The sequence below is a fragment of the Verticillium dahliae genome, genomic scaffold, assembly GCF_000150675.1.
Source record: "Verticillium dahliae VdLs.17 supercont1.15 genomic scaffold, whole genome shotgun sequence".
In the NCBI taxonomy this organism is placed as follows: Eukaryota; Fungi; Ascomycota; class Sordariomycetes; order Glomerellales; family Plectosphaerellaceae; genus Verticillium; species Verticillium dahliae.
This window is the reverse complement of record NW_009276934.1, coordinates 773,042-786,222: the sequence shown is the minus strand read 5'-3', so window position 1 is coordinate 786,222 and position 13,181 is coordinate 773,042. Positions and strand designations below refer to the sequence as shown.

The 13,181-nt window shown below is 55.6% G+C and overlaps 7 protein-coding genes across 7 annotated transcripts; 2 read left to right on the top strand and 5 right to left on the bottom strand.

Annotated features, from left to right (window-relative positions):
* Nucleotides 1-230: 230 nt before the first annotated feature.
* VDAG_07134 (carboxypeptidase A5) lies at nt 231-1,546 on the bottom strand (the record flags this gene model as incomplete). The annotated part of the gene is made up of 2 exons (XM_009656039.1): nt 231-853; nt 901-1,546. 2 exons carry the CDS (start codon nt 1,544-1,546, stop codon nt 231-233), a joined length of 1,269 nt encoding a protein of 422 aa, XP_009654334.1.
* A 748-nt stretch (nt 1,547-2,294) lies between these two features.
* On the bottom strand, nt 2,295-3,674 carry VDAG_07133 (uncharacterized protein). Its single transcript, XM_009656038.1, has 2 exons — nt 3,267-3,674; nt 2,295-2,541 (listed from the first exon to the last, which is right to left on the bottom strand). Exons 1-2 carry the CDS (start codon nt 3,452-3,454, stop codon nt 2,310-2,312), a joined length of 420 nt encoding a protein of 139 aa, XP_009654333.1. The 5' UTR covers nt 3,455-3,674; the 3' UTR covers nt 2,295-2,309.
* Nucleotides 3,675-5,037: 1,363 nt separating this feature from the next.
* Nucleotides 5,038-5,478, top strand: VDAG_07132 (coactosin; the record flags this gene model as incomplete). The annotated part of the gene is made up of 1 exon (XM_009656037.1): nt 5,038-5,478. One exon carries the CDS (start codon nt 5,038-5,040, stop codon nt 5,476-5,478), a length of 441 nt encoding a protein of 146 aa, XP_009654332.1.
* Nucleotides 5,479-5,754: 276 nt separating this feature from the next.
* VDAG_07131 (proteinase R) lies at nt 5,755-7,076 on the bottom strand (the record flags this gene model as incomplete). Its single annotated transcript, XM_009656036.1, has 4 exons — nt 5,755-5,915; nt 5,980-6,069; nt 6,123-6,225; nt 6,285-7,076. 4 exons carry the CDS (start codon nt 7,074-7,076, stop codon nt 5,755-5,757), a joined length of 1,146 nt encoding a protein of 381 aa, XP_009654331.1.
* Nucleotides 7,077-8,843: 1,767 nt separating this feature from the next.
* VDAG_07130 (uncharacterized protein) lies at nt 8,844-9,791 on the top strand (the record flags this gene model as incomplete). Its single annotated transcript, XM_009656035.1, has 1 exon — nt 8,844-9,791. One exon carries the CDS (start codon nt 8,844-8,846, stop codon nt 9,789-9,791), a length of 948 nt encoding a protein of 315 aa, XP_009654330.1.
* Nucleotides 9,792-9,939: 148 nt separating this feature from the next.
* Nucleotides 9,940-10,728, bottom strand: VDAG_07129 (uncharacterized protein; the record flags this gene model as incomplete). Its single annotated transcript, XM_009656034.1, has 2 exons — nt 9,940-10,119; nt 10,177-10,728. The coding sequence occupies 2 exons, from the start codon at nt 10,726-10,728 to the stop codon at nt 9,940-9,942; spliced, it is 732 nt and encodes a 243-aa protein (XP_009654329.1).
* Nucleotides 10,729-11,340: 612 nt separating this feature from the next.
* VDAG_07128 (polysaccharide synthase) lies at nt 11,341-12,693 on the bottom strand (the record flags this gene model as incomplete). The annotated part of the gene is made up of 3 exons (XM_009656033.1): nt 11,341-11,533; nt 11,597-12,583; nt 12,641-12,693. The coding sequence occupies 3 exons, from the start codon at nt 12,691-12,693 to the stop codon at nt 11,341-11,343; spliced, it is 1,233 nt and encodes a 410-aa protein (XP_009654328.1).
* Between the last annotated feature and the right edge of the window lie 488 nt (nt 12,694-13,181).

Genomic DNA, 13,181 nt, shown 5'->3' with positions numbered 1-13,181 from the left:
GATATGACTGATGGAACATAAACCTTGCATACTTTATCTAGAAAAATTGACTTCCTCTAAATCATTGTCTTCGGCGACACGCGACTGTATAGCATTACTTACTCGGATACGTAAAGCCACCTCAACAACCATACGCTGGCGCTGTGTTCCCGGCAAGATTTTGAGCATAGAGCACATTGGCAATGCGGGCCTCGTATTTCCTAGTGTGCTCGCAACATGTAGTGAAAGATTCAGGCTTCAAAAATATCCTCAACGTCCACATACTGCAGAATCGTCTTGAATCCCGCCCATTGCTCCTCTGCACTCCCCCTGATCTGCGCCGGCGGCAGCACGAACCCGTGATTCCCCGTATCCCGAAGCTCAATGAGATATGCCCAGTCAGCCTTGCCCACCTTATACGCATAGTCAATGCTGTACCCTGTAGCCACGTAAAGCGTGGCACAGCTCGGTCCAAAGACAAACTGCGTGCCCTCGACCTCGCGAATGGCTTGCGTCGCGCGCCGTGCCAGGTTGATGTGCTGGCCCAGCTTGGGAATATACTGGGTGCAGTTCCAGCTGAGCGGCGCGAGGAGGTACTGGCTGTAGCTGTGCCAGTCGATGAAGAGCTTGATGCCGTTCGTGTCGCGAAGCCGGTCGATGAAGGCGTGCAGGCCGGCCATCTCGGGGGTGTCGCCTGGGGCCTCACCCTTGTAGCCGAAGTGGCACGGGTCAGCCGAGGCGCCGTTCGGGTTAGCATCCCACTTGTAGGGCCAGTTGCGGTTGATGTCGCAGCCCCAGCAGACTGTCGAGTTGTTAGGAGGAGGCTGCCTGTTTTTACGCCAAAGGCGGTCGTTTGTCTGCGTGTAGACGAATCCTGTGGCTGTCAGTCAAGAATTCGCTGGCATGCATTGCCTGACCTACCATCGGGGTTCACAAAAGGGAAGATGTAGAAGTCATAACTGTCCCGGGCGACAGTTGTCTGGTTGTCGTTGCGGTAGCCGGTCAGAAGCTGCAGGGTTAGGTATTCGATGACGGGTGCCGTGATCCATTCTCTGGCGTGAACAGTGCCGTGGAAGACAATTGCTGGCTTACCGGGGCCCTCATCTCCCCAGAAATGAATGCCAAAAATGTCTCGACCTTCATAAGAAGTTCCGGTAGAGATGATTTCCGAGTGATCCGGGTGAGCCGCGTGAAGTTCCTCAAAGTACGCCTTGTGGTCATCGTATGGGTGATAAGAGTCGTACCAAGCTAAGTCATCAATTTGCCTCTTCCACTCAGCGCCGGATGCAGACTCTGCGTTGATGGATGCGCCCAGGTCACCATGCATAACGTCATATTTAAGACCTAGGCTCTTGAAGGCTGGAATTTGCTCGGGGGAAAGTGTGATCGTGATATCGTCAGCGGTTCGCTCCCATTCGTCATACGAGAGCTTGGAGAGTTTTCTTTGCACGGCTGGGAGGTCTCCTCCGAAACGCACGCGAAGAGCCTGATATCCTTCGTAAGACACGATACTGTTGGCGGAAACCAATAAGGTAACCAAGTGGATGGCAGCGATGAACCTCATCATGAGTGACTGAAGAGCAGGGTACGTCTTACGATCAGCAACCTAATGCGAACATTTTGCATCGGGGTATCCCCGTCCTTTTGTATTCTCCAGCTGTTTTTGATCAACGATTGATTTGTGGTTCGCAAGTCCTTTGTGTTGGTCTCCTTCCCGAATCATGTTAGGCTCATCTTGGCCGCCGCTGCAACGCTATCCCGATGTCCTCATTCACCCACTGCTGATCGTCTTTCCTAAGATCAGCATGCTTCCGGCACTACTACGATAATTATGCAGAGGCGCCCGAAATCCAGAGGCTGTAGCGGAGCTTTCGATGGCGACATGCAGGACTGCGGTCCGGTGGGGTTCAGACTCTTGCCATGATAGCTCTGTAGCCAGGGATTTAGAAATTGAAATCAAGTGAATGAATCGAACTCCTTGCAAGCCGAGTCATGCATCATAATCAGACCCCTCCTGACTTGGCATCATCTGGCGAATTGACTGAATTGTGAAAAAGAGAGCGGGAGCACTAAAAAGCCAGGAACTCTCTTGGAACGCGAGATCGTTCTTTAGGTGTGCATTCAATTTGTAAGTTGAGGGACCAAGCCGCGAAAGTATACGAAAACGTTTCCATATCCATCGAAATCATAATCTAGATGCTTGGTCACTGATCACCATCGTACCAACTTGGCGCGTTGCGGGGTCGCCCCATGACGTGATATTTGAATGTGATGGCGAGTGGGACCGTGAAATCTTGAGGAGAAAGTGAAGTCGGCCTTAGAAAAAAGATTCAATTCCTTCCATAGGTAAATTGATGGTTCGGTCCGTATTCCAATCCCCAAAGTGCTTCGTCCAAGGTGCTTTGAGCTTGAAAGACAACACCAACATACGTTGGCGGAGGTCTACCACGCCCATCAACAATCACGCTTCGATTCCCACATGGCGACTGCTGTCGACACGCGTGTCGACCCAGGCTCATTCCAGTGGCCGGGGATTTCAATCTTGGCCAGACACGTTTCAATGTTGGGCATCTGAGAGTGATGGTGGTTTGGGGTGCGTCTCAGGCAACCAGCGAGCTTCTCCGTGATGCCGTCACTTATAAGAAAGGTGCTGTCCACCGAGTCTGCATACGCCGTAACCTTGATTTGGCACTCTATAGGAGGCGCGATCGAAACGCGATGCTTCCCTAATTGGAAAGACCCGCGGTGAGAAGGTGTCTGGCATGCTCTCGTTGAATGCAGGTTGGCCTGGCTCCACGGAAGACTGATGAGGGCGTTTGTGACGGAAACCAAGGCCATCATCCACAGGAATACTACCGTTGACTTTGTTCCCTTGGTTTTCCACGAAGCTGCGCCTTCCGCTGTGCTTGGTCTTTTGGAAGCATAAGGCGCATCTAGCACGGGAGATTTGACATTGTCGGCAGTCTCAGTCGTCCCAGACTTCTCTTCCCCCGCATTCGCAGTTCGGTCGATGGAACAGTCGATAGTGTGTTCATCCCGGGACCCAGATGTGAGGAAGCTCCACTGCAGAAGTGATGTGGTCAGTTCAACAGAACAGATATGAACAGATATGATAGAAATCGCTCCTCGCCGGATAATTGTCAAGAATGTGAACGTACTATGGCAGTGGTGATCCCAATGGCGACCAGTGACTGAGCAGTGCCCATGAGCAAGGTGCCCCTTGGGTCCCAGCCCATCTTCCACCATATGAATGGATTGACGAGCCAAATAAAGAGGGGTACAGTGATGTTGAAATGGGGATGTCTGTCGACAAAGCTAGGGACTGCAGAGTGGTTGAGAGTAGGAGACTGCTCTGGGTCATGATGAGTTGCGGCAGAAGATTCATGTTTGAGGCTCTCGTTGGTCTTCCAAGTCGCTTGGATCTCGTCGTCGGATGAGGCCGATGGCTTCGGCAGCAAGTTGGCCTTTTCAACATCGACTCCTAGCATTGTCGGGTCGATGCTACTGCGGCAGTCTGTTTCATCCGTGCTTTCATTCTTGTGCGACATGGTGTTTGGCAAACAGGACGCGATGCAAAGTGTTGAGCAATGAATGTGATGAGAAAGGTCAATCCTCAAGTGGGAATCGTTGAGCTTATATGACAGACATGTATCAGTGAGACATGTATCAGTGAAGCCTGTAAGTTTTTGACTTCTGCCTTTTGATGGACAAGGCAGATTTGGGGCGCAGGTGACTGGATTGGAAATTCTGTTGCCTGATTGTGGAGTGGGCAGTGATGATCTTCAAGAAATGGCCAAGTGGTGAAGCGACCAATGAAGGTGCGATGCAACATGCAGTTCAGTACGTATCTTGCCGCCTGGCGGCTTGACGCGTATCGAATGTGCCGAGCCTGCTCTTCTGAGTTCTGACAGCGAGCTGTACAAGTACTCGCCACCTATACACAGCCGGATCCTTGGGCATAGCCACGACGGTATTGGTGGGATTCGGCAGACAACAGTCTGATAGGGGTCCGTTGAAGGAGGATCTCTCATGGTAGCCTTTTCATTGTTGTAGACAATTAATTGATGCCTTTATTTTTAGTATTTGCACAGCCGCCAAGCCAGAAGATTCCTCTTTCAACGTCTTGTCACGCATCTGGGAACGGAGCACTGATCGTGATGCGTTTGCAGAGCACTCTGATATGGAATTATAGGGTCATTCTGGCAATTGAATGCTGTGACGGCATCATCCAGGCTGCGAGCGACTTTCTTGCTGCTTAGGGCCGGACTCGAGATTATATTTGACCCTGGGTACCGTCGCTTGTATATCTGGGAGATGACTGACCGCGATGCCGATGTTCAGCACCCTCATTCCACTCCAATCTTACCCCGCGCCACTTGCCCGAGGTTGATCAATGTAACCAGCTGAATTACCTTGTATGAAGTCAAGCAAGCAAAATTACATGTCCGTATCATGGCTCTATGATGCCGTTCATTTCCAACACGACCCATCACTATCCACCCTGGTCAAGCCTCATTGCCGTGATGATGGAGGGCGACTATTGAAGATAGGGTGGCCAAATGAATGGAGTACAGGGTAGAACCTTTCAATAATGATCAGTATCTGGAACTCCCTCAAGAGACACTGTCAGTGCAAGAGACACTGTCAGTGCAAGAGACACTGTCAGTGCAAGAGACACTGTCAGTGCAAGAGACACTGTCAGTGCAAGAGACACTGTCAGTGCAAGAAAGGACCTGGAGGGTGCTCCGGCTGCCTCCAAAAGTGTCGATGGCATCAAGCATGTCAGCCCCTGGTCTGTGGATGCAGAATGCGATTAGATAACAGATCGCGGGGCTCGTGTGGGGCAACGCTCAATTGACGCCCCCATGGAACCATTTTCGACCCTGAAGAGGCGAATTCTAGATCGAGGCCACCCCGCGCCGCTCTTGTGCCTCACCGCAACCCTCCCCTTGGCCGAGTCGCCCGCATCCCGAGAATCCCCTTTGGCCACGCCGCGATTGAGTCCCATTGCTCGGCACCTCGCTCGCTATCCACGAAACAACGTCCGCCTCGCTCACCATGTCCGGCCTCAGCTCCCCCGAGGTCGCCGCCGCCTACGACGCCGTCCGTTCCGACAAGGACGACATCACCTGGCTCCTCGTCGCGAACCCGTCGCCGACCTCGAAAGACCTCACCCTCACCAAGACGGGCACCGGCGACGTCACGGCCCTCGCCGCCGAGCTGCAGGACGACCAGGTGCAGTACGGCTACGTGCGCGTCGAGTATGCCAACGACTCGGAGAACACCCGCGTCAAATTCGCCCTCATCGTCTGGATCGGCGAGAACACAAAGGTCATGCGGAAAGCCCGCGTCAGCATCGAGGCCGGCGAGGTCCGTCGCGTCCTGGCGCACCACAGCATCCAGGTCAACGCGAGCGACAAGAGCGATCTCGACCTGCAAGACATTGTCAAGAGGTTGCGCAAGGCGGGCGGTGCCGATTACAACGGAGGGCGGGGTTGACGAACCGAAGGAGGGAAACAGAATAGAGGTCATCTTCAGGCACATCTCTGGGCGTGAGGAAGGGGCGCATGACATGCTGGAGAAGAACGGAGACACAAGAGTTGAGGAAAGCGTTGCGATTTCGGGGCGAGAGCGACTATAGATCTGCACACTGCGTCACGAACAAAATCGACCCAAGCCAGAGCACCTTGCCGCGGCATTTCAAAACCACCCCCCTTTCCCTTTGCTGGTCGTTTATGCCCTGGTACCACAGCTTGACCGACACATCATCGAGATTTAATTGTCTGACACTACGAGCAGCGCGTCAATGGTCCGGTCTTTCAGCCCTGTCAGTTTGTTCTTGTCCGCCCAGCCCAGCAGCTGTGGCATCACGAGGAGGGGCTCCACCCTCTTCTGGCTCAAGAGGTAACAGACGGCGCCCGCAACGTGGGGAGACGCTGTAGAAATGTTAGGGTTCTTCTTTTTGATTAAAATCGCCAAGGCCTTGGTTAGGAGACCTACCCATCGATGTCCCGTCGAGAGATTCAACGGCATCGTCGCCAGTGTTCCACGAAGACTTGATATCTACGCCAGGCGCGAAGATGTCGACAACTGGTCAATGTGAGCGCCTTTTTCTCATGGTCACGGTATGCCAGACTACGCACCCTTGCCCGAGCTCGTGAAAATCGCCCCGGCATCCTTGACGTCGGACGCTCCAACGGTAATGGCCAGGGGCTCGCGAGCCGGTGACCCGCGATCAGCAAGTCGCTGTTCGGAACATGTCAGCGTCCAGAGGCACAAAGCTTATCACCCGAGGTTCTACTCACGCCATCGTTGCCAGCCGCGACAACGACCACGATACCAACCCTGACAGTCGAAGCCACCGCCGCATCAAGCGCCGCCGAAGCGCCGCCGCCAAGGCTCATGTTGACGACCGAAGGCTTGCCATGCGACTTGACCTGGTCCACGACCCACTCGAGCGCCCTGATGATATCGGCATTGGTCGCGCCAGGCTGCGGGTCGTCGTTGAAGACCTTGACGCCCACGAGCTCGGCCTTCTTCGCCACGCCGTACGTCTTGCCGCCAATGGTGCCGGCGACGTGGGTGCCGTGGCCGTCGCGGTCCTCGTCGCTCGCCGGCCGCCCCTGCGAGAATGTCGGGCCCTTGGACGCCCGGCCCTCGAATTCCTCGTGCGTGTCGCGGATGCCCGTGTCGAGGATGTACGCCACGGTGCCGGCGCCGGCGTTGGCGTCGTACTTGTACTCCCACGGTCCCGCGGGCGCCACGCGGCCCCGCTGCGAGATGCGCGCCAGGCCCCAGGGCGCGTTGGACTGCACGGCCGTCGCGCCGGCGGCGGCGCAGTGGCGGTATACCTGCAGCGGCTCGACGGCCTGGACCTCGGGCAGGGCCTCGACCTCGGCGCGCGTGGCGTCGTCGAACTTTGCGCTGTAGCCGCGCAGCTCGGGCAGGGCAAAGTGGCACTGCACATCGCAGTTGAAGTGCGTGTCCGGGTCGGCGGTGCGCGTGCTCAGCAGGGAGGCGTGCTCCGAATCGATGGACTCGTTGGCATAGGGCTTGAGGGTGACGAGCCACTCGCCGGGGATGATCTCTCCTGACATGATGATATTGGAGGTTGGTGCTCTTGCGTAGTGGTGTATGGATGTAAGCGCGGTTAGCTACTTCTGTGCTCAAGTCGAATCTGATGCTTCAGCAGCTTCTCATCAGATCTTGCTCAACAGCCCATGAGACTGGTCTTTATACCCATCGTCGATCGCGTTGCTTTGCTTTTTCTTCACGTCATATGCCACCGCCCAGGCAACAGTCACAGTCACAAGCCCTCAGACGCCACCGGCATGCAACGGCGCTCTCTTCAGCAGGTTGCATTCAGACATGCTCTGAAGCCTTCATTCAGCCAACCGTGGGACTCGCTGCACCCGTCCACAACCAGACGCCAAAGTCACGTCGTGGGATGCCGAACAAGCAGCTGAGCAGCCTCGACGAGCGTGCTCACGGCCAGACGCGGGGTAGGTGTGTTCCGTGGGCGGCGGGCGCGTACCACAGCCTCTCCAGTCGGCTCACGTTCCTTGCCCCTACTTCTACAGTACAAGTACAGCCCGCGCTCCCGCCGAAGCTGTGATGAGACTAGTGTGCACGGTTCGAGGACGTCCAATCGAAGCTCCCTCCACCTCGGCGGCTGAGATGCACAGTCGGCAAGATGAAATGGTGAGCCGAAGAAGTACGTTTGCAGGCCACACATGGGACTGGCTTCTTGATTCTATCGGATCTAGGCTTTGGGAAGGGGGGGCGGGGTCCAGCTCTGGGAGGAGGGCTGCGTATGACATGTTGTGCTGAATAGAGTTTAGGGAGGCGTTGGGCTGCGTGGGCGGGAGCTCTCGATTGGCATGGCTGTGCAACGAAGCTGTGAAACGGGACGGCTGAGCTTCGGTGGGCGAGTAGCGTCAATTGAGTTTTGACGACCTGCCCTTCATTGCATGTGATGTGCGAGAGAGGCTTAATAAATCGAGTCAGACGCTTCGCCGTCGATCATGTTGCACCTGGCATGATGCTGTCCTTTTGGTGCCGAGATATTCGCCAATGCTCGCCGTGATGGGCATGGTCAGAGAAGGTGTGTCGTACGAGACAAGTGGACTCTTCGGCTGTGTCTGCGAATGCGTCAAGTGGCAAGGCCTGGGCAGGTCGGATGGCGCATGGAGATGCAGTCGACTCAGAGTTCAGTTTCAGCTTCATTGCTGTCACGTCACGCGGATCGTCCCGAGCAATAATGGGATGGATGATGGAAAAGCAAGAGGAGGATGCTGCTGCGGGCGTTGACGAGAGGAATGCACTTGAGAGGGGATGTCCTTAAAAGCAGTATATACAGTAAAGCGGTACAGGATCTATATGCCGTAAACCGAGCTACCCCGCTACCCCGCCGTCAACTGTCCCAGATCATCGTCATCACTTGGCTTTAACCCAGGAATCTAACGAAGATCATATAATCCGATTGTCGGACAGTATCTACACGTTTCATACTTCTTTGAAAGCTTATACTCTGATTGAGCCTCATCGAAGGCAGCGGCTGGCATTGTCCGACCCTCAAACTCGGATCGTTGACTCGCATCTTCGGCCCGAGCCTCTACTTTCGATCCAGATGCACGTCACGACCTGTTTCGTTACTTGGCACAGGTACATGCCAAGCTACTGAACTGACAGTGTGCAAATATCTCGCCATGGTTTCTAGGCAGGCTGTGTACAAGCCAATCTCGCGATCTCTGTGCAACCAACTTGGCCGTCACATTGGCGATGATCCCGCCAAAAGTACCTGATGAACGAATAAGCAACGAAAAGGCCCACCAGTAACTCTCAAATAATCGTACATCCTTACCATGGACACGTCAGAGGCTTCCGAAACCCTACCCACCTACGCAGACCATCGCACCACCGAGCTCGTGCCCGCCATCACTGGTCCAGCACCGCCAGACCTCTTCCGGAGCAGGTCGCGCGTTGACTCTCTGCTCTCCGCGGTTTCCGATGCCGAAACTGAGTCGCTGTGCAAGGAACCGCCAGTCGACTTGACTCTCCCGCCTTCCTACCGTCGCTGCGATCCTGAAGCCCGCATATACGCCTTTCACCCCCCTTTCGTCTCCTCCAAGCACGGCCTCGGTCACGAACCCGCGGCCCCCCGTTTCCAGCTCAGCCAGGTCATCTCCAGCCTCGGCAAACCATTCAAGCTCAGCCTTCGCCGCCTCACTCCCTCCGAGAGCCGCCGCATCTCTATCGGCGGGCCTTCAAGTCCACCTCGCCCTTCTGTAGCTGCATGGACGTCTTCCGCTGCATCCTCATCTCGCCTCCGCCGCGTTGTCTCGGCCTCAGCCTCAGCCCCAGACTATGATCACGATCTCACGCTCTACGAGGCAACCAACGTCAACGCCCTGCACCGTTTTACCCCTGTGCGGCACAACCCCGAGATCAGAGGCTGCAAAGCCGGCACGCTGCCGGGCCACATTGAGCTGGCGGACGTGGCGCGCTCCGGCGCGTGTCGATTTTGGCATGTCACGTCGCAGCCACAGGCGGCGCTCGAGGCTGCGAGGGCGAAAATGACAAGATGGGGATACAAGCCCGACGAGGAGTGGCGCCGTCGAATCCTCTTCACCGTGGAAAAGCAAGGGGGTAACCTGGTGTGGCGAGACGGAGACACGGGAAGGAAGCTGGCTTCTGAGGTCGAGGGGCAGCTGGAGGTGGAGTCCGGCATGGAGCTGTCGCTGGTTGAAGCACTCGTCGCGTGTGCTGCGTGCCGGGGATGGATATTGGGCTGGTGGGATTGGGGTCGATGAATTGTGCCCTGGTCCTGTGCACACCTTGTCTTTGTAACATACCGACACACCATCTGTACATTGCTTGTACATGGCATATCTTTGGAGAGCATGGAGATGAAGAAATTGGATATCAAGAGAATTTGCTACACATCAATAGCACACGCACTCAGTGGTTCGGTCCCGGTCCTAGCGACTTATCCATCGTCCCCTTGTGCTCGAAATCTTTACGCGCAAACTCGCGCTCGCCGCCAGCCGCAACGGCAGCATCCTTGCGTTGGCCCTCCTTGTCACCAAGCAGTCCATCGACACCGGCGTTGAAGTGGCCGCGGACCGATTCACCCATGCCCTGCCGATTCCTGTCAGTGGCTTGCTATATACTGTTCAACGCTGGGGATGTACTGACGTGGCCTTGGGCAATCACACCCTTGACGCCCTCTTTGAGACCCCCCTTCTTATGGCCGTCGTCGACCGTAGCGTGTGTGCCGGTATCGGTTCCCGCCGTGGTGCCAGCGGCAGCGCTCGTCGGACCATGACTGATGCCGCCCGGCCCATGCGTCGTCGTGGTCCCGCTCGATACACCCTGTGTGTTCTGGCCCCTGACTCCCGTCGCAGGAATAAATGTGTTGGCTGTCGCGCGACCGTCGCGATCAGAGTCGATGCGGGGATCCGCGACGTTGCCCGCCCTCGTGGCATGGGGTCCATGAGTGCCAGTGGGGTCATTGTAGCCCGTCACGCCACGGTTGCCAACAGGCTGGTTCTCGTATCGCGGGATCTGGTCCTCGTGGCCGGTCGCGGGGACGGAAGCGTTGGTGGCGGCGCGACCGTCGCGGTCCGAGTCGACGCGGGGATCGATGGCGTTGCCGATGCGGGAGTGGTGGGGTCCGTGGGTGCCGGCGGGGTCGTCGTAGCCGGTGGCGCCGGGGACGGGAGCGGCCGTGTTGTTGAAGTTTGACATTTTGAACCTTGACTAGTGTCTTGCAGGAATGGAATGATGGGTATGGTGATCAAAGAATATGCTGTGTAAAGGGTGAGACCGAATCATCAAATACCCCAGCAAGCCCAAGTAGCATCTCGGAGTCGAGGTCCCTGGGGTTGAGCTATGACGGTGCCATGCCGTAGTGCCTGACGGCTGAGGTCATATCTCCATATAATAGCCTCACGCCCTTGGGAAATCCTGGACGTGAGATTAGTCTCTAGCCAGTAGATTCGAGAGAAGCAGAGATCGGTGATGGCTCGCTGCTGTCGCCTGTGGACCTTTGCTCCGAGGCCGCGTAAGAAACACGGCCGGGACAGTGCTTGGCCGTGACGTCACATCATGGACCTTGCGCAATGCCTTGTCGCTCAAGGGACCTCGATATCAATCTACAATCACTGCAAATCATGGTCAACAAGTGTTTCATCGACGCGGAGATTTTCTACCATGGCGGCTATCAATGTCTGCTGTCTAAAGCGCTTTTCCTTGTCGCGCCTGCTCTGAATCGCCTTTCATGGATAGTTCTGCGTCTTTCATCTTGCTTTGGGCGCCCCTCTGAGGCTCACAACCGTGACCTATGGAGCCGTGCTACCTTCAAGCACTATCCTCCCTGGTCATCCAAGTATCATTGCTGATGGTGAGCCATGCATAAAGCTCGACCAACAGGCTACCCACCGTGTCCATGAGGAACAAAGCCCAGACATGGCGCTTCATCCAGGGATATTTCACGGCAAAGTTGCGGTACGGCTGGTAATAGAGGAAGGCATACCATGCCGTGATGACAAGCCTGTTACCGTTAGCCTTGGCGCTCCACCAAGTTCACCTCGCTCCATCAGTTAGGGTCACTTACCAGAGGTGAGGATGCATCTTGCAAGCTCGAAGCCAAACTCCGAAATGCACCAGAGTGATCAAAGGGCGAAACACCCGCTCCAGCATCTTCCTAGCCTTGTAAGGAGTCTCGCGGCGCATCTCGAAAAAGCCAGGGGCCCAGAGGAGAGCCGACGAGAAGAACATGTGCGAGTTGCGCAGCCAGCGAGCACGCTGGCGCATGACGGTGCGGTCAACCAGCGGGATCGTGTGCACCTCAGCGCCGTCAGCAACCTGGTACGCCATCTTCCAGCCCTGCGCAACCACCCAGCGAGTGATGAAGGCGTCGTTGCCTGTGCGGATGGGCACGCCGCGCCAGGTCTCGTTGATGAAGCCGTGAAGGAAGGCGGGGTCGCGAAGGATATCGCCGCGGATAGCTTGAGCGCGGCCGACGAGCACCCAGGTGTCCTCGTCGGCGCCGAACCGGGCGGCGGACGTGTTGTGGAAGGTGTCGAGGCCAAAGACGGAGATGGCCTCCCAAGGCGTCGAGATGGCGGCATTGCGACGTTCGAGCGGAATGTCGGCAAGCTGTTTGCCTCCCACAGCTCCAATGCGGGGATTTTCGAGAGGAGCAAGAAGCCAAGGCACAACTTTCGAGTTGGTGCAGAATGTATCGTCGTCGGCCAGGAGGATGATTTTACCAGTGGTCATCTTGATGCCATGGATTTGCTGCTGGCGTTGGTTCGCGTGGTTGATGGCCAAGACTTGGATGGTGTCCTGTCCGTGCTCGAGATCAGATACGAGCTCCTTGACAGCCTCCAAGTCGCGAGTGATGGTGACGATGATGATTTCTTTGGGCTTGTTTTCGAGCCAGAGACGCAGTGCACGGGTGAAAGAATCATCCGGCTGGATGGTTGCGATCACAATGCTCACGTCCGAAGGGGCAAATGTGGGATTCTCGGCAAGCTCAAAAGGCTGGCAGCGCCAGGCGTAAGCTGATGCAAGGTTGCGCTCAAGCATGTCCCAGAGGCTGCGTTGTCAGCATACTTGGACAAAAGAAACCCTCAAGTACAGCAGGTCAGCTTACCAAAAGGCCACGAGGGCATTGCCCGATATATCCAGGCCAGTGATGGAAGCCATGGTGGGTATGTTTTACGTTTTGCGAGTTGATGATATTGTGAGTCGGTCAGGATTGCAGGTTTCCTAAAGATCAGGTTTGGGGGCTTGATTTATAGACTATGAGACTGGACTGGAGGGCAGTGAATGAAAGAGGGAGCACGAATTTACTGACTGTGCCCTAGAGGTGAATGTTGTTCTACTCGTCGTGGGGCGCTCCATGATGATTTACTGTTGACAATGGTTCATGAAGCAACCGAGTCACTGGGTCATAAACGCAATATGCTCATTATCATTCAAAGGGAAGTATATCCTGCTTGTCAACGAAAAACAAGAGTTCAGAATGAAGCCTACTGTTTCATTGTTCCGGGAAGTCATATAATACATTTGCCACGTAGCTTTGGCATGACCATCGCGTTATACTCCTCCCGCAATTGATTCTGAGAGCAGGAGTAATCACTTTGAATTAGGATGGAAAGTAAGAACGACATGAAAGCTTCTGCATGGGCAGT

What these genes read in the sequence shown, in the direction of transcription:
- VDAG_07133 (XM_009656038.1), bottom strand. Translation starts at nt 3,454, where the DNA reads ATGTTGAAAAGGCCAACTTGCTGCCGAAGCCATCGGCCTCATCCGACG. An exon ending in ACAGACATCCCCATTTCAAC is followed by an intron (nt 2,542 to 3,266) that starts ATCACTGTACCC and finishes CAGATGCCCAAC; the next exon opens with ATTGAAACGTGTCTGGCCAA.